Source organism: Dendrobates tinctorius, unplaced genomic scaffold, assembly GCF_039654945.1.
Source record: "Dendrobates tinctorius isolate UK_male_01 unplaced genomic scaffold, ASM3965494v1 ptg000223l, whole genome shotgun sequence".
Taxonomy (NCBI): domain Eukaryota; kingdom Metazoa; phylum Chordata; class Amphibia; order Anura; family Dendrobatidae; genus Dendrobates; species Dendrobates tinctorius.
In genome coordinates, this window is record NW_027361890.1 from 17,674,552 (window position 1) to 17,699,550 (window position 24,999).

Here is a 24,999-nt window from a genome sequence, read left to right on the forward strand (position 1 = left end):
CCAACCACTGTGTTTTCTCTTTTTAAATCATAATGTCATTATGATTTAAAAAGGTCTTTAAGGTCTTTGTCTCTTTGCCCCTGCTCTCCTGTCAAATTTCATGCAAACATAAGAGGCGGGCTTCTGAATGGTTTACTTGTCTCGTGCAATGGCAAATGCATTGGGAATAGAGGAAAGTGTAGTTCCAGAATGTATTGTGCTGTCAGAATTGGAACAATTTGTGCACAGCACATATGTGCACCAAAAGCTGTTTTAGTGTGGGTTATGTGGGCAGCAAGACAGATATATGTATGCATGTGTACGTACATACGCATACATACAGTTGTGCTCAAGAGTTTACATACCCCAGCAGAATTTTTGTTTTGGGTTTTTTTTTTTTTTGAGAATATGAATGATAACATCAAAACTTTTTCTCCACTCATGGTTAATGGTTGGGTGATGCCATTTATTGTCAAACTACCGTGTTATCTCTTTCCACTTCCTGTAATTCTTCTCATTATCGCAAAGGCTAGAGAAACTGCACATCACAACAGGCAGTGGACAGCAAGTTAGAGATAGGGGAGACACCCAACTAATTAGTCTGCCTGAATATGTCAGTTTGGGCAAGTACTCTGCAATTTTGTTAATTTTATTGAACATTTAGACAGGACCATTGTGAAAAGAATACTCGATCTCAGTAGGAAATAGACAATGTATGCTTCAATTTGAAAAGACAGTTCTGCATTTTTATAAACAGTATTTGTGGAAGCCATTTTTCTCTCCTCTTTGTTTCTGCAGTATTAAAAGAAATCTGTCAACAGAATTGTGCACAGTAAGGCTGGTTTCACACTAGCGATCAGGAGGGCTGCGGATGGCTGCCTACTTCCTCCTTTCTTCCTCCCTGAAGCTCCACCTACTTATGTATGCGTCCTGCACTTCCCTGCGTACCTAACAGTGGGTACGCAGGGATATGCGTTGTATGCGGATGCGACGGTTTGACGTGTGTAGCGACCGCACGGAAAAGCATCCGCAGCCCTCCTGAACGCAAATGTGAACCTAACCTACACACAGTGTCAGGTCGGTGCCGTTAATACTGATTAAAAAGATTCGGCTGGTGGTTGTTTAATCTGTATTTGTTAGTTTTCAGTTAATGAGATTCTCATGCTCCATGGCGGGGCTGTAGGGGGGAGGGTGGTCTTTATGTGGTGCTCTGCTTACTTATGCATCTCTATGGCTTATGACAGGTCACTGATCCCTGATAACATGAAAAACAGGCATATTATCCACCGCTTCATGCTACAGTGCAGGCGTCTGCCTGAAGAATGATTTTTTTTTTCCCCAAACCACAATTCTATGCAGTATTTAAAATAGGAGGCAGGTCAGTGAGGGATCAGTGACCTGTCAAAAGCCATACAGATAAATATGTAAGTAGAGCACCATAAAGACCCCACACAGGCTGCCCTGAAGCACAAGAATCTCATTAACTGAAAACTGGAAATAAAAATTAAACATCAACCCAGGTAACATTTTAAATCCGTATAATGGCATCAACCTGACACTGTAGGTTACTAAGCACAATCTTGCAGGCAGGTTTATTTTAAGGTTTTTGTAACCCTCTAATACTATGACATCAGTTATGAGCACATCACTTTACAGTCAGCATGACATACGATATATGTCAGTAATGAAACACAGGATAGGTTCTGCAGTGTGAACAGCTGCAAGAACCCTAGTGACGTACACAGCCTGGCTTCTGCTCTAACTGCCTGGATCAATCAGGGCTCTAAATTCTAGCAATTTAATCCCTCATATGCGAAAGCTGGACAAGGAAGAGTGCTCCAGCTCTCAGCCCATCAACCCACCACAGAGTGACTATCATAATATAATTTATCCCTCACAGTGAAAGTAGCAAAATGATATAGAACTCACAATGGGGAAAAATAATTTGTTAAAATGTTTTTCTTATGCAAAAGTAGCAAAGCATAAAAAAAACAAACTCATTGATCCATGCTATAAAAACTATACCTTTATCCCACGCATTGAACACCATGAGAAAAAAAAAATAATACCCAAAACAGAATTGCTGCTGTTTGCTCGTCAAATCTTAACAAGAAAATGAAATCCTATTTGAACAAAGTTGCTATGCAAAAAAAAATAAAGTGCTTACAAAACAGTTTAAAAAAAATATATAGAGATTTTGGGTACTCATTTTAAAATCTCTCTCTCAGAGCCTTCACTCGGGGAGCACAGGAAATAATGACTCTATGCTGCTCACACTAGGCAAAAAAAAAAAAAGTTAGCTTCTCCCTAGAAGTGTACACCTACCAACTGGCATAAACTTAATCAGTTAGTGAGAAAGCAGTAGGAGAAGCAACAAAAAGGCAAGAACGTATCTGAAAACACCACTGCTGAACCAAGATAACCAAATTTATACAAGGGGCGGGTGCTGTGTCCCCCAATCAAGGCTCAGATAAATATTTTACGGTGAGTACCCAAAATCTTATTTTCCTATTGCTTCACTAGAGGACACAGGTAACGACAAGTCGACCAAAAGCAGTCCCAAGGGTGGGCATAAAGGACAGTACTAAAGCCTAAGCTCAGGCTTGCATGACCCTTCTACTGAGGTTTGCAACTGACCAGGCGTAGGTGTGAACTCTGTAGAGCTTTGAGAAGATATGAATGGAAGACTATGTAGTAAACTTTGCAAAGCCGCAAAGCCGTCCCCAGGTGAAGAACAGCCCAGGAGGTCCCAGTGAGTGAGTAGTGACCCTGAGTGGATGCACTAGATAGGCTTCCAGAATGGCAGAATGAATCCAATGGGAAGTGGTAGCTCTGGAAGCAGGAAGGCCTCTTAAAAGACCGTCGGGCATTACAAGAACAGAGAATCTGAAGTGTGCCATTCTGTAGAGGTAGAGATATAGACCTCTCACCAAGTCCAACTTGTTTAGCCACCGCTCGAGGATGAGAGACATACCATATACACGCGTGTATAAGCCGAGATTTTCAGCACTTTTTTCTGCTAAAAACGCCCCACTCAGCTTATACAAGAGTCACAGTCCAGAAAGCCAGCAGGGGAGGGGGGAGCAGTGGCAGGAGCTGGCGTCTGTGGCACAGTGACAGCTGCAGCCACTGGCTTCTTGAAGGCATCATACTCACCCTCCTCGTGCGGTCCCTGCATATCCGATGGTCTCAGCGCTGGCATTTTCTTCCTGTGCAGAGCGGTCACGTGGTACCACTGATTAAGGTAATGAATATGCATGTATCTCCATTCCCAAAGGCGTGGAGAGCATATTATTTTAATAAGCGGTGTTATCTGCACCTCAAAAACATTTCTAGAATTCGACCTTTTCTTATTTTTGACTCTGCAAAAACTCTGACTATTTCTCTTATTCATTCTCGTCTCGACTATTGTAACTCCCTTCTAATCGGTCTCCCTCTTACCAAACTCTCCCCCCTCCAATCTGTCTTGAATGCAGCTGCCAGGATCATATTCCTCGCCAATCGTTACACCGATGCATCTACCTTGTGCCAGTCATTACACTGGCTACCCATCCACTCCAGAATCCAGTACAAACTTATTACCCTCACCCACAAAGCTCTTCATTGCTCAGCACCACCCTACATCTCCTCCCTTGTTTCAGTATACCATCCTACCCGCGCCCTCCGTTCTGCTGATGACCTGAGGTTAGCATCCTCAATTATCAGAACCTCCCACTCCCGTCTCCAAGACTATACACGTGCTGCGCCAAATCTTTGGAATGCACTTCTCAGGTCAATACGATTAGTCCCCAATCCCCACAATTTTAAGCGTGCCCTGAAAACGAATTTATTCAGACTGGCCTACCGCCTCAACACATTAACCTAATCTATCCCTATGTGGCACAGCCAAATGTTTTTTACCATAACCAGGTTCCCCGCATCATGTTCCCACATGCTTTATGCATCCATTAGCCCTCTGCATCCGTACTGTTACACACTTAACATTTTGGCTGGTCCATACAATCAGAGCAACTGTTACCACCCACCTTTCGTGTCTCCCCTTTTTTCTTCAGATGGTAAGCTTGCGAGCAGGGCCCTCATTCCTCTTGGTATCTGTTATGATCTGATTATTGTTATACTGTAATGTATATTGTCTGTACAAGTCCCCTCTGAAATGTAAAGTGCTGCGGAATATGTCAGCGCTATAGAAATAAAATTTATTAATTATTATGCGGTATCACGTGAACGTTCTGCACAGGAAGAAGATGGCCGCTACCATCAGAGATATAAGGACCGCACAAGGAGGGCGGGGAGCCAGCAAGCCACAATGATGGGGGCAGCCAGCCACAATGATGGGGCACAAAGATGGTTTGTCAGCCAATATAATGATGGGTGTGTGTGTGTGTGTGTGTGTGTGTGTGTGTGTGTGTGTGTGTGTGTGTGTGAGCCCAGCCAGCCATGTATACAATAAGGAGACTGGAGGAGCCATGCATACAACAGGCGGAGCCACACATACCAGGACAGGAATGAGGGGACAACAAGATGGGGGTGCCACACATTCCAGGGCAGGGATGAGGGGACACCAGGACGGGGGAGCTACACATCAGGACAGGGATGAGGGGACAATGCATACCCGGCTTATACTTGAGTCAATAAGCTTACCTAATTTTCCATGGCAAAATTAGGTGCCTCGGCTTATACTTGGGTCAGCTTATACTCGAGTATACATGGTAATAATAATAATAATAATTTTTATTTATATAGCGCCAACATATTCCGCAGCACTTTACAATTAAGCGGGGACATGTACAGACAATAAATTCAATACGAGTTAAGACAATTCAAACAGTGACATTAGGAGTGAGGTCCCTGCTCGCAAGCTTACAATCTACAAGGAAATGGGGGGGCACAGTAGGTGAGAAATGCTTGTTAATTCAGGTCTGGCAATTATAATAGGGATTTTCATATAAAGCTGCATGATCCGGTCATCAGCCCGTGTGTTTAAGTGCAATAGACAAGTATCAAGTGCAGTTATCATGTGCATGAAGGGTGTAGAGACAGATGAATAGTAGGGTGCAGATTCAGAATAATATTTGGAAGGAGGGAACAGGGCAAAGTTAGCTTGCTGAGTAGTTGATGTGGTAGGCTTGTTTGAAGAGATGGGTTTTCAAAGCGCGCTTGAATAGGTCAGGGTTAGGTATTAGTCTGATCGTCTGGGGAAGTGCATTCCAGAGAGCTGGAGCAGCACGAAAGAAGTCTTGGAGACGGAGGTGCGAGGTTCGGATTACGGGGGATGTTAGTCTTAGGTCAATTGTAGAACGGAGGGCACGTGTAGGGCGATAGACAGAGATGAGAGAGGAGATATAAGGCGGTGCAGAACAGTGGAGAGCTTTGTGGGTGAGAGAGATGAGTTTATATTGGACCCTGTATCCAATAGGTAGCCAGTGTAATGACTGGCACAAGATGGAGGCATCGGTGGTAAGTATAAAGGTGAAGGAAACACGATGTCTCCATTAAGGTAACCAGGAAACGAACTTGAGCAGAAAGAATGGGATCTGACACAGGACCACCTTGTCCTTGTGGAACACCAGGTAGGGGGAACGGAAAGAAAGTTGCGAGTTCCCCAAAAACCTCAGGAGCAAAAATCCTAATCTGCACATGCGCTGTCTCCGGCAACCATTTTCCAAAAGCTCACTACAGGGAAAGAAATGGGAAAGTGTGGGGACTCTGCTCAATGCCAAAATTTTCTGATAGCCCAGGGTCTGCAGTGCCGAGATACCCTTTCCTCCCGGCCCGAGGCCCACAAAACAGCCCCCTTCCCAGCCAGCTTCATGCTGGAGCTATCCTACTTCACCGCAGGCCCCTGGTAAGCTACCGTAAAGTCAGACTAAGACGCACCACCAATTTGTTAAAGAAAAAAATTTCCTATTTCCCTCCCCAAAACTTGGGGTGAGTCTTACAGTCTGCAAAATATTATAACTTCATGTCAGTTGGTGGGTGTACACGGCGAAGGAGGAGCTAACTTTTTTGCCTAGTGTCAGCCTCCTAGCAGCAGCATACACCCATGGGTCACTTGTGTCCCCCAATGAAGTGAGAAAAAAAAAAAAAAGTTATGGGTCTCAGATCATGGCAAAAAACAGAACACATTGTGTTTTGTTTTTATTGCACTGGCCTGCAAAATTGAAGTGAACATATCAATTGAAGAGTGAACAGTTTTTAACTAACTCCTCCCCTGCAGTATACACCCTCTCGCTGGATGAGATTTCTCCAGTTGGGTGAAAAAAGCAGTAGGAGCATAAACACTCAACAATAACCATAACTATGTCAAAACCTAAGAATGCTACAGTGAGCCAATAGGCTAAATAAAGTGGGTGCTGTGTCCCCCAATGATTGGCTCGGAGAAAAGGATTTTACGGTGAGTACACAAAAATCCCTATTTCTCCTACGCCTCATTGGGGGACACAGACAGTGGGACGTCCTAAAGCAGTCCCTGGGTGGGGAGCATACATCTGCTAATACCCCATGTACCACTGGCTTAACACTGTGGTACTGCCGATTGCAGGATGCGTCTGCCGAGAGCTGCATCCGCAGAGGCCCGAGAAGGAGTTTGGTAATGTTTTGTAAAAGTATGCAGACTGAACCAAGTCGCAGCCTTCCAGACCTGTTCTGCCGAGGCCTGATGCCAAATGGCCCAAGAGGCGCCCACTGACCAGGTAGAGTGCGCCTTAAACCCTACTGGGACAGGCGCGTTCCTGACACGGTAGGATTCTTGAATCGGCAAACGAATCCACCTGGCTAGCGTTGCTTTTGAAGTGGCTAGACCCTTCCTATGCCCCTCTGGAAGTATTAACACGGCATCTGACTTGCGGAAGGGAGCCGTCCGCGAGATGTACCGTCTCAAAGCCCTAACCACATCCAGGGTGTGGAGGGCCTTCTCAAAGCGATGGACTGGTGCCAGACAAAAGGAAAGCAAAACAATTTCCTCATTGAGATGGAAAGAGGATACGACTTTGGGCAGGAAGGACGGGGACGTCCTGAGAACTGCCTTGTCCTGAAGAAAGTTCAGGAACGGAGGGCGGCAGGACAAGGCCGCCAATTCTGAAACTCTTCTGATTGATGTAATTGCCACCAGAAAGACCACCTTCCAAGAGAGGACGGTCAGAGGCACGTCCTGCAGCGGTTCGAAAAGGAGTCTCCAGTAAGGCACCGAGAACCAGGTTAAGGTCCCATGACTCCAGTGGCCTTCTGTAAGGAGGCGCCACATGAGAGACTCCCTAAATGAACGCCTTGACCTGAAGTTTGGTGGCAACTTTGCATTGGAATAGCACTGACAAGGCCAAAATCTGGCCCTTGAACGAGCTAAGTGCGAGGCCTGACTTTAATCTGGGTTGAAGGAATCCCAATATGGCCGGAATAGAAAACACCAGAGGAGATCGACCATGATCCTTGCACCATGAAAATAAGGTTTTCCAGGTGTGGTGATAGATGCGCATGGACACAGGCTTCCTAGCACTAATCACGGTGGAAATCACGTCGTGAGAGAACCCAGTCTGTGCTAAAATCCAGGATTCGACGGCCACGCCGTCAAAGACAGGGCCCTGGAGTTCTGGTGTTAAATCGGGCCATGAGAGAGTAGATCCATATGATCTGGAAGTCGCCAGGGGATGTCGGCGACCAGTTGTATCAGTTCTGCGTACCATGCCCGGCGCGGCCAATCAGGCACGACTAGGATCACTGGCACTCCCTCTGTTCTGATCTTCCTGATGACCCTCGGAATCAAAGGATGGGGGGGGGGGATGTACGGGAGTCGGTGGCACGACAGAACTAGGGCGTCCACTCCGATGACGCATGGATCGCGTGATCGAGCAATGAACCGGGGAACCTTGTTGTTTAGTTTTGAGGCCACGAGTTCCACATCCGGAGTCCCCCAACGATGACAAATATGCTGAAAGACTTCCTGAAGAGGCCACTCTCCCGAGGCAAGGCCCTGGCGACAGAGAATCTGCGGCCCAATTCTCTATGCCCGTGATGTGGATTGCCGAGATGGGCGAATGGTTGGTTTCGACCGAATGGAGGATGTGACTCACTTCGTGCATGGCCATCCGGCTCAGAGTACCTACTTGGCGGTTGATATATGCTACAGCCATAGCGTTGTTGGATTGGATCCTGATGGGGTGACCTGCGAGGAGATGGTGGAAACTCCGTAGAGCTAATCTGATTGCACGTATCTCCCAGATGTTGATGGGGAGACGTGATTCTCTAGTTGACCAACGACCCTGTGTCGTGTGGTGACGAAAGACCGCACCAAACGCCCATAAGACTTGCGTCGGTGGTTACTACCAACCATCTTACTGGGAGAAAAGACCTCCCTTGACTCAGGGAGGACTTCAGTGTCCACCACTTGAGGGCTTGTCTGACCCACAGGGACAGAAGGAACCGACGGTCCAGGGAGAACAGGTTCTTGTCCCAAGCTAACAGCAACGCGTGTTGTAAGGGACGGAGGTGGAACTGTGCAAATGGAAGTGCTTCTATCGCCGCCACCATCTTTCCGAGAACTCTCAGTGAGAAACTGGTCGGGAAAGAGTCCGCGCTGCCTGTTGTAAGGCTTGGGTCTTTTCTGGAGGGAGAATGACCCACCCGTGGGAAGTGTCCAAGATCATTCCTAAAAAGGAAATCTGCTGGACCGGTTTTGGGAAAGACCATCTTCCACCCCACGCAAGAAAGTGTATTTACGGTTATATCCACGGATTCCTCGCAGGCTGGAACGGACCCTTGATGAGCAGGTCGTCCAGATTCGGTAACACCACCACTCCCCGAGAGTGGAGAATGGCCATGACCTTGGTAAAGACCCTGGGTGTGGTGGCGAGTCTGAAGGGCAAGGCAACGAACTGGAAGTGTTCCTCGTGAATTGCAAAACGCAGGAACTGCTGGTGGGATGGGCAGATCGGAATATGAAGGTAAGCGTCCTTGATGTCGATGGATGCTAGGAACTCTCCTTTTTACATGGAAGCGACAACTGATCGGAGAAATTCCATTCAGAATCGCCGTACCTTGACAAACTGATTTAACAGTTTGAGATCCAGTATGGGCTGCATCGTCCCGTCCTTCTTTGGAACCACAAAAAGATTTGAATAAAAACCCCTGAACCTTTCGTGATGAGGGACCGGAATGATGACTCCGTTCCTTAGCAGAGCCTGAACAGCCCGAAGGAAGGCTCTAGTCTTTTTCTTGGGGGGAGAGGAAAGGAAAAACCGAGCTGGAGGAGGACACCAGCTCCCTGACCCACTTGTCGTGGACAACCGCGAGTCAGGTGTGACTGAAGGAAAGTAGACGACCGCCTATTTTGTCGGTGTTCGCCGGATACCGCAACAAGTCGTTGTGTAGAAGATCTATGGGGTCTGGCTCCCCTGGATCCAGATGCCCTTGGCCTGGGTTTCCAAGAGCGGTTAGGTCTGTATGAGACCTGGGAGCCTCTGTCTCCACGCAGGGACCGACTTGATCCGGAAGAGAAGGTAGTGGAGGACCAACCGGAATTGTTGCGAAAAGGTTGAAAACGCATCGGCTGTTGGCTCCGAAACGGCCAAACAGCCTTTTGTTGACGAAGGAATTTACTCTTCCCCCCCGTAGTATCAGAGATGAGCTGGTCCAGTTTCTCTCCAAAAAGAAGACCAGTCTGATAGGGCAGGGAAGTCAACAATCTTTTATATGTAGCATCCGCCCGCCAGTCGGGGAGCCATAGGGCTCTTCTAATGGAGATCGCATAAGGGGCAGTTTGAGCAGCGCAATTGGCGGCATCTAAAGAAGCGTCCACTACAAAGTTCGCTGCGTGAATTATCTGCCTGGCGACCCTGGTTGCCTCCGGAGGAAGATTGGTACCCTGGAAGGCAGTAATTAAGACTTCCGCCCAAGCGGCCATTGCCTTAGTGACCCAAGTCGCCGCGAACGATGGAAAAAGAGCCGCTCCTGAAGCTTCAAAAACTGAGCCGGCAAGGTAGCCAATTTGACGATCGGAGGGGTTTCTGACTGAGGAGCCCTCAGAGACGGATAGGAGCGTTTTAGAAGCAAGACGCGATACAGGCGGGTCCACCGAAGGGGACTGTAACCAATCCTTCATTAGGTCTGGAGAAAAGGGGTATTTAGTCTCAGACTTTTGCCCTGTGAACCGCTTATGTGGCCGATCTTTATGTTTCTGGACAATGTCCTTAAACTCCGGATGGCTGGCAAATAACCTGCATACACGTGTGGTCCTCTTAAATGAGATAGCGTGTGCTGGAGTGGGAATATTTTCCTCATCCAACTCCAGAATCCTGTTGACTGATTCTATAAGAGAATCAAGCGACTCTTGGTCAGTTGGAGGATTCTGAGGGGCTGACGTGTCAGATTCGAATTCAGAGTCGTTCTCGCTGCGAACAATAGGAAAGGGAGAGCGAGAGACAGAACTCGCCGATGCTGAAGCGCAATTGTGACTAGGGGACGCGTCATGGTCCGCTTTTTAGCCTGACTATCCCTTGAGAGAGTACGGCCCCTGCTGGTGGACGGTTCCCCGCCGTCGCCAGAGCCCTGCTCGGGTGGTAAAGACACTTTCTGACTTAGAGAGGCTTCCCGGAGGGAATCTATGGCCTGAGTCAGTGACTCCACCGACAGTGACAGGGAGGCAGCCCATTCAGGGGGACTAAACGCAGGAAGCTCCGTAGCAGCGGCGGCGAGGGGCGTTGGAGCACAGGGCGGGGCGCACTCCATACATAACGGATTAGTCTGGGCACGGCAGTCTTGCAAGTGGTACACACGGTAAAAAACGCAGTGTGCTTCTTAGCAGCCCGTTTAGCCTCCTTAGATTGAGACATAGCTCTCCTGAAAGGTTTCAAGGCAGATTCTGGACTGCAGCTGCAGAGAATGTGCCGGGAAGGGGTTAAGCTTTGTTCTGAGGGCAGATGCAGCTGTGGTGTCACCCAGTATCCGGCAGAGTGCGTGTCTCACAGCCTATTTCCAGATCAGGCTGAGGTAAATTTCATGTTCACCGAGACTAGGATTGCGCCTTTCGTGAGACGAGAAGCGCCAAGGAGGGGGGGTGGGCGTAACTATTCAAATTTGTGGCCTAGTAGGCCGGAAAAGCCGGGGACTAAATTTTTGGCCTACCCGCGGTAGGCGCAGAGGGGGCGGCGCTATTTAAATTGAGGCTTAGTAGGTCGGAAAAGCCAGGGACTAAATTTTTGGCCAACCCGCGGTAAGCGCCGTGGGGGGGGGGGGGGGGACTGGGCCGCGATGGGGCTCTGGAGCACCGCTGCTGAATTAGTCAGCGCCTCTCCGGGGGACCAGACCCCGTACTTCTACTCCAGTGCTGAGGCCTGCCGTCGCTGTCCGTGCCATCCATGCAGGTCTTCTCATTCTCCTGGGCTGACGTAGCAGAGCTGGAGTTCTTAAAGGGGTATGATCAATCGATCCACCCTATAGGTAGGGGGATGGAGAGCTATGGGGCCGATTCAGGGCATTCGGGAGCGCTGTAGGTAAGGTCCTCCGCCGGTCTCCATGCTGCGCTTGCACTCATATCCGTCCACATCATCAGAGGAATCATCCCCGTTCTTCACAGGAAAGTGTACGGGGAGGTACACTCCGCGTGCTTGCCTGGTTCGGGGGAGAGCGGGCCGTAGAAAGGAACCGTCGCCCCCTTCACTCTGTTAATTAAAAAATAAAAATTCAAAAATAAAAATTTACAGAAAATTCAAAAATAAAATAAAAACGGTGAGGTCTGAAACCAGACCTAAGTGCCTCCTATAGACACTAAGCAAGAACTGGAGAAATCTCATCCAGCGAGAGGGTGTATACTGCAGGGGGAGGAGTTCCTTTTTTTCTGGTTTACTTAGTGTCCTCCTAGTGGCAAGCAGCTTAACACCCACTGTCTGTGTCCCCCAATGAGGCGTAGGAGAAAAAAACCCAATCACCTTCTAAAGGCCCAAAACGCCAAGTCATTAAGGTTTCCAAATTAAATCTAAAATACTGAACCTTTCAGACTACAGCAGGTTCAAATCGAATCTTATATCTGAACTTTCAGATCTGCTCATATGTCCCAGATTACTAAAACTACAGCACATTGGTCGGGTAAAGCTAGCCCCTCGCATTGTGGTCTCATGCCAGCTATTACAAGTGACACGGTTTGCAAGCTAATAATAATAATAAAAAAAAATATATAAAAATAAAAAAGTAAAAAAGACCTTGATTGCTACCTTCTCAAAATGTTGCTGGAGGCTGGACTCCAAATTTTTCCTTGGTGTACTATTGCCCACAGTACATGGAAACTCAGCCAAAAATTTACGAGGGGTACCGATTTCCTCATCTGCATCAGCTCCCAAGAAGACCCGCTCATCAAAGTCTCCCACAGTTAGGACATACTCCTCATACTCCTTATTTAGTAATTTACTGTAAAAAAAAAAAAAAAAAAAAGTTGAATTGCAGACATCTTAGATCTTGGCTATATTGATTTACATTGTTCTACATGCTCAACCCTAAACAGTCTACAATGTGAAGTGGCTGCAGAACCTACTCTAGGAAAACGTATGAAACCACAGCAAACATTATTTCTGACTACATGACGACTTTAGCAAGAAAAAGTCTTCCTTAGGCTACATTCACACGTTGCGTTTTTGCTGAATATTTTTATGCAAATTAAAAGCTGCTTTTTAAAGTACCAGCAAAAGTCTTGGTCTCCTCACCTGAGAATGGAAGTTTAGGATAAGTACAGTTTCAATTAAATTAGTAATTTAATGGACTGACCAAGGTGTGAAATTGAACAATACCTAACCAACGCAAGGGCCAGAGTGTATAAGTAAAAAAATGTCCTATTAATGTAAAGGCCCCGTCACACACAGCGATCTCGCTGATTTTGTGACGCCACAGCGATCTCGCCAGCGAGATTGCCGTGTGTGACGGGTCCCCCTGCCGGGTATCACTGATCGTGGCTCCAGGATACCCGATGTTTACATTGGAAACCAGCTTGCTCGCTGGTCCTGATCGCTGGAGGGGCTGTCTATGTGACAGCTCACCAGCGATCAGCCTAACGATGTCCCAGCGATCCCATCCATGTCGGATCGTTGGTGGGATCGCTGGGACATCGTTATGTGTAATGGGGCCTTTATGCTCTGCAATGTCTTAGGTAAAGTATTCCCAACCAATTCACCTCCCCCCACTGTTACATTTGTAATCATGTATTTTTTTGATATGCTCACATGAACTGTGTTATTTTCAGACATAGAAAAAAAATGCCACGAAAACATAACGTGAACATAGCCTAAAGATTACCTGCATCTTAGGCTGTTTCCAAGATGAACTTTCGGTGCGTTTTTAACGCAGAGGATTTTTGATGCGTCAAACAGTGCTTACAGTTCCAACAAAGTGGATCACATATCTAGAAATCTCATACCCAGTGCTTTTTACTGCGTTAACCGACCTGCAGTGCGTGTGTCAAATCCACAGAATGTGGAATGTCAATTATGCAGTTTTCTGTGTGGATTTTCCCCATACACTTGCATTAGATGCAAAAAGTTAGCAGGAAAAAAAACACACATGCATTTTTAGTGTATTGTCGCCGTGTAAACGCATCAAAAACGCATGTAATCCGCACCTAACTATATTAATAAGGTTTTCAAACCCAAACACCAGGAAGTATGAAAAGCAAAGCAGCTTAATGTGAAGCATCTCACACACAAAAAAACAGTATCACAAAATAGATACATGTTAAAAAAAAAAAAAAAAAAAAAAAAAAAAGCGATAAAAACCGCACCCTGAGGTAATATGAATTGATTACATTACTCATTCTTTCATACTTATATTCATCATCTGTTTAGAAATGCTCTTTAGGGTTCATTACCGCCATACGTTGCACAGGCATATACTGGTTTTATGACACCCTAATTATCCATTCTTTTCCATGCAAATTTGCACACTTTTGGCTTGTTTACAATGTTATATTCTTGAAAACGCCTATTAAGGTTTGCTACTGTTATATTTTACACAAGCACATGCTGGTTAGAGGTGGATCACACATCCGTTTTTAAACGTCCGTCAAAATCCGCCGTTTTGCAAAAAAATCGGATCCGCCTTTTTTTTTTTGGCGGATCCATTTTTTTAACCAGAGACTTGCATTAGTGGCTAAAGCAGATCCGTCCAAAAAACGGATCCGGTAGCATCCGTCTGTGGCAAAACGGATCCGTTTTTTCACACTTTGGCGGACGCCAAAAGACGGATATGTGAAACAGGCCTTAGATTATACCTCAAAACTTTTTTACTTGTATTCATGCACATTTGCTCTTTTTTCGATTTATCCTTCTGAGGGAAGCACTGACATTTATTTAAGTAATTGTTTTGTAACAAGTCTTATGCAAAAATATTCTTTTTATTGCATTTATTTGAGCATTTTTTTGTCTATGTAAACTTTGCATCTTTATGAATGCCTTTTGCTGTTTACTCCACGGTGTGGTGATTTTTTGTAGTGTCCTCATTTTTAATATCTCCATTGCCATTTCATATATAAAACTTTTTTAGCTACATTTCACAATAAAGATTGATATATTTTAGACATGGCTTCTTTAAGCCATTATGCATTAGTAATGTTTGTGGAAGTGTTATATTAACCCCTACACTTCCTCAGAACATCTTTCAAATTTTAATTGCTAGATTTTTTTTCTGCTTTTTTTTGTCTAAATTTAGGTGCATCTTCTAGTACAATAAAATATGGTGTATAGCCATCTGTTAATCAAGTCTGAATTACCCACTTAATGTAGAACACCTTAAAAAGAGTAACTAAACCTTTATTATTTGTTTATATTCATGCGCCCTTTCAATTGCAAGCAGATTGATGGGGTTCCAGGTCCTGAGAACCTAACTCATCACTCAACCTACCTTCCCACCCACTAACCCCAAGAAAGGCACCCCTTATGTGACAGGAGCGCACAGCTGTTGCTTTAGCACACAAACAAATGAGTCCAGATTCATTAGAAAGTATAGGCTAGATTCCTGACTCCACGCGGTATGCAAGGGGACTCAGGCAGATGCTGCACGCCAGGTCTTCTTGGATGGAGAACAAACATACCTGATCTGCTTACTCAACGGAAGAAAAAAAATAAAAACAAACCTCATCAGCTGACTGAGCAGAACATGTTTTTTTTTTTTCCTCATATGCCAACCTATGCCGAGCCTACTCAAGTACCAGTTCCGTGCTGTAAAGCTGTCAGACTGACTATTCAGTAGACTAAGTTTACAAATGAACACAAAGCAGGGCAAAGCTTTGAGGGAGGGCAGCTGTTCTGTTCAGTCAAACATGTAGTTTTTATTTATTTTTTTTCCTTTCTGCTCCAGCCCTGCAGATGAGTGAGCAGATCAGGTATGCATGTCGACGAGCCTGCTCCTCTGATAGTCAAGACATGTCTTGAGCGGTGTTTCTTCAGGCTGTAACCCATCCTGACACATGACCAAATTCAAATATGCAATGGTGGGCATTTGTATGATATTCTCAGAGCCCTTTTACGTTTTTATTACACAGCTCTGTAATGACAGAAAAGCTTCACCATAATTAAAGTGAGTAGTTAGAAGGCAAGTAAAATTTCACCATTAAATGTACGCACTTATTGTCTGTAAAACTTGAAAGATCCAGCAAGCAGTCTCCTCTTATGATCTGAAATACATGAAGCATAAATGTTAAAATCGATATTACAGGTTTTTGTTATAGCCTGGAAAAAGATAGCCAACTATCAAAATGCCAGTCACTACATGTCCCACAGGAGTTGTCACTGATTGATTTAATGAAATGGATATATATAAAAAAAAAAAAAGGTAACATAGCAAATATGACAGAGTTGGTTATACCAAAAGTTACATTTTTAATTTAAAAAAACATTTTTAAGGGAATCTGTCAGTAGGATCAACCCTCCTAAGCTGCCTATATGGATGCAGCTCATAGGAAGTTACATCACATGATACCTTGCTATCTGGAATCCGATGAACGGTTCCCAAGAAATCCACATTTTTCTTTCAAGCAAATGAGCTGAAAATATCTCTGGCACAGAGATTAAAGAGAATCTGTAACCCCCTGGGACGTACATGACCTATTAATATGGGTATCCAGGTAATAGAAATGTTAAGTTAGTCCTACCTGTATGCCTCATATTAATGGTATTGATGCTGAGAAATGCTATATTCTTTCTTTATGTTAACGATTTCTTCCAGGCTCCAGGTCATGCTGTGCTTGGAAGAAATCCCTGCCTCCAGTCTTCATTGTAACACTTACCCTCTCCTTCCATCAGTCAGTTACGGCCCCGGAATCCTGCGCCCCCTGCATGCCCTCAAATACATACCTCATCTTCCTTTCTATGGGCATGGCATTCTGGGATCTTCTGCACAGGTGACTTCTCTCCAGTGACCACCGGTACCGGTCTCTCCAGTGACCACGCAGATAAGGTGCCCTCCACACTTCATCCCTACATAGTCACTGCCATGCACACATGGTTCCTAGCGATGACTGTGCAGGGAGGAAGTGGGAAAATCAATTTATCGGCGGGTGTTCTGTCCCCATATGAGGCAAATAGAGGTATAGTTGATTGGGGCTGGGAGAGATTCCTACCTTCCGTTTCCTCAATGCAGGGCAGACAGGACCAATATGATGCTCAGCGTCCGGAGAGATGATGCATACCAGGAATTGTACAGTCCAGACTTGTTTAATTGGAAATCTGGACATACAGCATATGATTGGCAATACAATAAGTTCTCCAGAAATGCAGTGTTAACAACAAGGTGTGAGCAACGAAGTGTGTGTGGTCAAAAGACTGATGCCTTTCACAGCTCGGTACAAGCATGTCTCTCCCAGGAGAAAGTGAAACTAAGAATGGCTGGAAGGAGGAAGAGAAGGCGTGAACTTTGAACCGAAAGTGAAAGGCATGTACAAGAATTAATTACCTGCAGGCTGCCATACAGAAAAAAAGACCAGCAGGTGGCAGCAGAGCAAATGCAAGCCTATTATACACGGCATGGAAAATAACACAATCTAAGGAAACCATAGAAGCATGATTCAGATGGAACAGCACAGCGGGCACACCGGAGATCACAGTGACTCGCCTGCGCAGAAGATCCATGAATGAACTGCCCACAGAATGGAGGAGGAGATATGTATTTGAGGGAGTGCAGGGCACAGGCTTAAGATGCCGTAACTGACACTGATGGAAGGGGGTAAGTAATACAATGAAGACAGGAGGCAGGGATTTCTTCCACGCACAGCATGACCCGGAGCCTGAACGAAATCATTAACATAAAGAAAGACAATAACATTTCTCAGCATCAAGACCATTACTATGAGGCATACAGGTAGGACTAGCTTAACACTTCTATTACCTGTATGCCCATATTAATAGGTCATATACGTGCCAGGGGGTGACAGATTCCCTTTAAAGATTACTCTGCCGCAGAGATAGTCAGCCAATTTGAAAGTGATAAAAATGTGGACTTCTTAGGAACCATTCATAGGATTACAAATATCAAATCATTTGATTCAATTTTCTATGAATAATCAGAGGAAGATCCCAGATTTCTACTCCCAACCCCTGACCCAGTTTAACTGACAGGTCTCTCCCTTTACACACACACACACACACACACACACATACTGTAGAGGAAAATTAAGTAGTTTTTCTGCACTGCTGGTGGAGTACAACAGGAAGGATCCAGGATACACAAGGGTTGAAGCAATGCGGTTTTATTACCAATGCATTTCAAAAGTTACCAGATTTCTTCCTCAGGATTAGAAACATGGATTTTTGTGAGTACTCACCGTAAAATCCTTTTCTCCGAGACGCTCATTGGGGGACACAGAGACTGTGGGTGTGTGCTTCTGCCGTCTGGAGGCCGACACTAAGTGTACAAAAAAAGAGTTAGCTCCTCCTCCGCCGCATACACCCTCGCCCCTAGGCCGGGCGTAACTCAGTTTAGTGCATAAGCAGTAGGAGAACGCGCCTTAAACTCAGGCAAGAAACTATATGTCTGAAAAAGGGGGCCACCCTAAACTTTGTACAAGGATTTGTATAACTCAAAATAAGTAAATGCCAACTGGCTGATAGGGTGGGTGCTGTGTCCCCCAATGAGCGTCTCGGAGAAAAGGATTTTACGGTGAGTACTCACAAAAATCCATGTTTCTCCTTCGTCTCATTGGGGGACACAGAGACTGTGGGACGTTCTAAAGCAGTCCTCTGGGCGGGATCTTAGCTCACCCAATCCATGCTAATTTGCGCCCCTGATTAGAGGTGCGCAACTGCTGCCTGGAGAATCTTTCTTCCCAGGCTTGCATCCGAGGATGCCTGGGTATGTACGTTATAATGTTTGACAAACGTATGCAAACTGGACCAGGTAGCTGCTTTGCATACCTGCTCCGCTGAAGCCTGGTGTCGCAGTGCCCATGAGGCACCCACTGCCCGTGCCGAGTGAGCCTTGATCCCTGCCGGAACCGGCGTGCCACTGATTTGATAAGCTTCTTGGACCGTCAGGCGAACCCATCTGGCCAAAGTCGCTCTGGACGCAGCGAGCCCCTTCCGCCGCCCCTCTGGAACCACGAATAGAGAGTCTGTCTGGCGGAATGGCGCTGTCCTTGTCACATACCTTCTAAGAGCTCTTACCAGATCCAGGGTGTGCAAAGCCTTCCCTACCCTGTGCACCGGTGCCGGGCAAAACGAGGGTAAGACAATGTCTTCGTTGATATGAAATGCAGACACAACCTTCGGCAAGAAGGGAGGAGCTGGCCTTAAAACTACCTTATCTTTATAAAAGGTCAGGAACGGCGGTTTACAAGATAAGGCCGCCAATTCCGAAACCCGCCTAATAGACGTTATAGCTACTAGAAAAACGACCTTTCTGGACAGGTAAGGTAAGGAGACCTCTTGCAATGGTTCGAAAGGAGCCTCCTGAAGGGCCCTGAGCACCAAGTTCAGGTCCCATGATTCCGTCGGCGCCTTATAGGGGGGTACTAAATGTGCGACCCCCTGCATAAACGTCCTAACCTGCCAGACGGAAGCGACTTTTCGTTGGAAAAGCACCGACAGGGCCGAGATTTGCGTTCTGAGCGAACTCGGAGCCAACCCTGCGTCCAGCCCTGCCTGTAGAAAAGCCAGTACGTTGGGGATCGAAAAAACCAGAGGAGCCACTTCACGATCCCTACACCAACGGAAAAAAACTTCCCAAGTTCGATGATATACTCTCGCCGAGGAAGGCTTTCGGGCACTCACCATCGTGGCCGCCACATCGCGCCTGAATCCTGCCTGTGTTAACAGCCAAGATTCAATGGCCACGCCGTCAAACACAGGGCCCCTAAGTTCGGATGGCAGATCGGCCCTTGGGACAGTAAGTCCGGCCGATCTGGAAGACGCCAGGGTACGTCCACCACTAGTTGGACCAGATCTGCATACCAGGCCCGCCGGGGCCAGTCTGGGGCCAGCAGAATTGCTGGAACCTTCTCTCTCCTTATTTTCCTGATAACTCTTGGAAGCAGCGGCAGCGGGGGGAACAAGTACGGGAGACGAAACTGGCTCCACGGGAGCACCAGAGCGTCTGCTGCGATTGCCTGCGGATCGAGGGATCGAGCGACAAACCTTTGTACTTTGGCATTCTCTCTGGATGCCATAAGGTCCACGTCTGGTGTCCCCCACCGTTGGCAGATCTGCTGAAAGATCTCGGGGTGCAGGGACCATTCCCCTGCCGCGACCCCCTGACGGCTGAGAAAATCTGCCGCCCAGTTTTCGACTCCTGGAATGTGCACCGCTGAAATTACCACGCGGTTCTTCTCTGCCCAACGCAGTACCAGTCCGACCTCGCGCATGGCTGCCTGGCTGCGCGTGCCCCCTTGATGGTTGACATATGCTACTGCTGTAGCATTGTCCGACTGGATGCGCACCGGCCGGTGTCTCAGGAAACACTGGAAATGTTGCAGGGCCAATCGTATTGCCCGTATCTCCAGAATGTTGATCGGGAGAACTATCTCCTGAACGGACCACCGCCCCTGGGCTATGTGACTCTGGAAAACTGCTCCCCAACCTTGCAGGCTTGCATCGGTCGTCACCACCAACCATTGTTCCGGGGGAAAGGGTTTCCCCTGGACCAGAGACGAGTCGCGAGTCCACCACCGGAGTGAACCTCGTACCAGCGGAGACAACTTGCACCGATGACTGAGAGACAGCAGCCTCCGGTCCCATGCTGTCAAGAGCGCATGCTGAAGCGGACGGAGATGGAACTGGGCAAACGGGATTGCTTCCATCGCCGCCACCATTCTGCCCAACACACTCATGCCGTACCGGATGGATCTGGTGCCCGGCTGTAGAAGGTTCCGTACCCCTTGCTTGATTTTTTGCGCCTTGTCCTGAGGGAGGATCACCAGCCCCCGGGAGGTGTCGAAAATCATGCCTAGGAACACGATTCTTTGGGCTGGAACCAAGGACGACTTGCTCCGATTGATCAACCAGCCCAGACGGGCCAGGGTATCCAGAGTGATACTGACATTGTCCTGGCACTCCTGAAACGACGGCCCCTTTACCAAAAGGTCGTCCAGGTAAGGTAACACCGTTATGCCCCGTGCATGCAGGATGGCCATAACCACCGCCATTATCTTTGTAAAGACTCTGGGGGCAGTGGCTAAGCCGAAGGGCAGAGCCACAAATTGGAAATGACGTCCTCCGATCGCAAAACGCAGGAACCTCTGGTGTGGGGGAAATATCGGAATATGCAGATATGCATCCTGCACATCGATCGAGGCCAGGAATTCCCCTGGATCCATGGCTGCAATGATCGAGCGGAGGGACTCCATCCGGAATCGCCTGACCCTGATGAATCTGTTCAGGATCTTTAGATCCAGTACTGGCCTCACAGTCCCGTCTTTTTTGGGGACCGAAAACAGATTGGAGTAAAACCCCTGCGACTCTTCGCCCTGCGGCACTGGGGCGATGACCCCTTTGCGCTGTAGCGTCATTATAGCCTGTAACAAACTCTCCGCCTGCGAATCTGTCTTGGAAAGTCGGGAACGGAAGAATCGCTGTGGTGGCCGTCCGACAAACTCTATCTTGTACCCGGACGATATTAGTTCTGCCACCCAAGTGTCGCGTGTCACTGCGACCCAAACGTGGCTGAACCCTAGTAGGCGTCCGCCCACTCTGTCGTCCGTAGGTACGGAGCGCCTCCAGTCATTTAGCTGGAGGTTTTTGGGACCTGGCCCCCCTCGCTCTGGGCAAACGGCCTCGGCCTCTACCCAGCGGATTGGCCCTGTAAGAGGCTTGCTTTTCCCTACTCTGGCCATCGTTTGCGGAGGAGTATGCCCTGGCCGAAGTCCCCCCCCAGGGGCTACGAAAGGGTCGAAAACGCCTCTGCGTTTGCCTGAATGCCGGGCAACTTCTCTGCTGCGGGAGGAAACTACTTTTCCCCCCTGTGGCTTCTGAGATAAGCTTGTCCAGCTTCTCACCGAACAGCCAATTGCCCTGAAAAGGCAATGAGGTTAAGGATTTTTTAGAGATAGAATCCGCTTTCCACAGCCTCAGCCATAATGCACGCCTAATGGCGATCGCATTCGCTGCCGCAACAGCCGAACACTCGGCCGCGTCCAGTGAAGCGCTGACAAGATAATCACTCGCTCCTGATATCTGATTTGCCACCTCCAAGACCTCCGCGGGCAGATCCCTGTCTTGGAGGGCCTTATACAGAGCGTCCCCCCACGAAACCATGGCTTTAGCCACCCAAGTTGCCGCAAAGGAGGGGGCCAGAGCCGACCCTGCTGCCTCATATACCGAGCGGGCAAGCCCGTCCATGAGGCGATCAGTTGGGTCCTTTATAGAAGAAACACTGGGTATCGACAATAGCGATCTTGATGCTAAACGTGATACCGGTGGGTCCACTACTGGCGACTCTACCCAACCCTTATGGAGCTCAGGAGGAAACGGATACTTTGCTTGCAGCGCTTTTTGCATTGCAAAACGCTTATCCGGGTGTTCTCTATGTTTCTGGACTAGCTCCTCAAACTCCGGATGCGTGGCAAACCTTCTATGTGGTCGCCTGGATTTCTTGAAAGAGACCTTGTGACCTGAGGCTGTGGGCACCTCGTCCTCGATCTCTAATGTCTGGTTGACTGCCTCAATGAGACTGTCCACCGAGTCCTGGAACCCCAGGCTTTCTAGATTCCAGGCCTCCTCCTCCTCTCCTTCATCCTGATCGCTCCCTGAGCTCAGCGACGGGGAACGGGATGCCCTAATACCCGCCGCCGAAGCCCCGGAGGGCCCGGCCGACGGGGAACGAGCCCTTTTGATATGAGCTTGCCTGGTACTGGAGCGACCTCTAATGGTTGGAGGGTCCTGAGACGAGGACGAGCTCTCTTCCGCTGGCAGACCACCATCCTTGTTCCTGCCCGGGCCTTGAAGGGATTCAATTGCCCTTGTGAGGGACAGCATAGAATGCGATAAGGACACCGCCCATTACGGGGGGTCCTGACCCCTGGGTTCAGAAACAGTGGGGGGCTCCTGGGCGCGCTCCGACTCGCAGGCTTCACAATATTTACCCGCCTGTGCCTTTGGCAGCCTGACCCCACAGGACACGCAAACCGCGTAAAGGAAAGAGTGAGCTTTCCCTTTGGCAGACATACTTGCACAGGCTGAAGGCAGGGTAGAAGGAGGAGGAGGGTAACCCCTTCCCTGACAACCAGTGCGGTTCTCCAAACGGAGTTACACTCACCCACCGGCAGGGTCCCACTCCTGTTTGAAGTACCCCGGGAAGCTCCGGATGCGTGGACGCGAGGTGGTAGGGCGGAAGTCTCCTCTCCGGGACCTGTGCGCCCGCCGTTTTCCACCCCTTGACCCCCAGGCCTCCTGCTCCTATACAGCGCGTCTCCCCGACGTCAGTGGGCGGGACTTCCGGCTACCACCGGAAGTCGGCGCGCGGCCTCGCGCGATAGTCACGGACCTCCTCCTGCAGCGGGGCCGCGGCCGCCGGCGGGCTTCCGGCCGCACTCCGGTACACGCGGTGTGCGGCGTCCGGTTGCAACGCCACTCTGGCTACCATTACACACCGGGGCAAACTTGCGGTGCGCTCCAGGAGCGGATCCCCCAAATATTAAAGGTGAGCAGGGCCATCCGCCGTGGGCTCCATCCCCGGCAGGGGGGGGGGGGGGGGGACTTCTGGTACCGGCTTCTTCCCCCTGTACTCGCCACGTCCACAAACTAGATCGGCTCACCTGCGCCTCCAATTCAGCCCCTGGACTCACTACCAAGGGGTGGAAGGGGCCTCCATACATTGTTGTTGTAGGAGAGGAACAACGTGGAGGCTGACCCCTGGTTCTGCTCACACGTGCTCGCCTGATGAAGTTATGGGGAAACCGAATCCTCTTATCAGGACGCGTTGCCCCTCTTTTAAAAAAAAAAAAATAGTTGTCTGGCAAAAAGTCCCAGATGTGTCCCTCGGTGCGGGAGAGGACACGTGGAGGGTTACTCACACGTGGTCGCCCGTTGATGATTTGGGGAGATCGGATCCTCTCTATAGGATCCGTCGCCCCTGTCTTATCTTCATAGAAAAAAAGGGAAAAAAAAAAAAAAAAAAAGAAAAATCTAGTCTGGAGCTCCAGACTGCGTGTGCCTCCATCAGACACTAAGCAAAAACTGAGTTACGCCCGGCCTAGGGGCGAGGGTGTATGCGGCGGAGGAGGAGCTAACTTTTTTTGTACACTTAGTGTCGGCCTCCAGACGGCAGAAGCACACACCCACAGTCTCTGTGTCCCCCAATGAGACGAAGGAGAAATAAACATGAGCCCAATACTTTCAACAAAACACAAGGCGGTAATCCATGGAAATAAGCTGCCATAATAATATGTTCCGCTCTATAAACATACAAATTTAGGAGAAAAAAGGGAGCAAACGAATCCAAGTAGTATAAAAATATCAAAATCCTTTATTAAATGCGAGCACAGACATATATACAGCATATATATATATATATATATATATATATATATATATATATATACACACACATATATTAATATATATATATATATATATATATATATATATATATATCTATCTATATATATCCAGCAAAGTTGCAGATGACAAAGACACCAATATTAAGAAGGCAGGTGGGGGTGGGAAAAAAAAAAAAGACTGCACATGTATATAACATTAGCCAGGATAGTTTGTAAAATATGCCGACACAAGTGCTGTTACAAATGCCAAATAATCGCCATATAGGCTGGACAAAATATCCTCAGGGCAACCAGCCGATGTGTAATCAGGCAATAGGGCTAATGACGGCAAGCAGAAACCAAAACATTCATCATAAGATGCATCATATATCAGCGACAGTCATATGGAAAAAGCTTACCAGGTGGTGCACAGTTACCCCCAGCCGTGGAACAAACCTCTGACCTACGTTTCGCGCTCAGGAGGAGCTTTCTCAAGGAGATGAGGCTATAATGAACTGCAGGACCTTATGTAGTCCTAGTAACGGTCACATGCAGAGTCACGTGACCCGTATCCACCAATGAGAGCAGCCATAGCGGCGCATGTGCCGTGCTGCCACCAGGTCCTCCACCATGAAACAGGCGTCCAGCGTCAGAGCGCACGCGCAGAGGATTAACCCCCGCGAGAGCGTCCGAGGCAAATGGACACCGATCGCATGAAGAGGGCAACTGGGGGGCACGAACCGCATGTGCACGGCTGAAATCTAAGGGCACACCTCACACTTCTGACAAAAGATATACTGGTGTATGTATGGCAACATAAATATATAAACAAAAAAATATTTTTTTTTTTTTTTAAAAAGCTATATAAACACGCACAATTATTATCATATAACAGGTGTAACACTGAGACCACGTAATATGACAGATGGCACAGGCATATTCAGATAAGATTAAAAACGGAGACAATGGATGTTAATAAGCATATCTTCAAAAATCCCCAATGAGTAGATGGTATATATGGAAATTGTCCATACACCTACAGGGGACACAGAAATAAGTTCATATCCGCATAATATGACATTGCCCAG

At 47.8% G+C, this 24,999-nt stretch overlaps 1 protein-coding gene across 4 annotated transcripts in view; it reads right to left on the reverse strand.

The window, feature by feature from the left end:
* RBL1 (RB transcriptional corepressor like 1) overlaps positions 1–24,999 on the reverse strand; it is a 139,143-nt gene that overhangs the window by 78,745 nt on the left and 35,399 nt on the right. For all 4 annotated transcript variants that reach the window (XM_073555364.1, XM_073555363.1, XM_073555366.1 and 1 more), the window contains exons 7-8: positions 15,573–15,622; positions 12,180–12,372 (exon numbers count right to left, since the gene is read on the reverse strand). In XM_073555364.1, the coding sequence (XP_073411465.1) occupies positions 12,180–12,372; positions 15,573–15,622 (243 nt within the window). The remainder of the gene's footprint in view (positions 1–12,179; positions 12,373–15,572; positions 15,623–24,999) is intronic.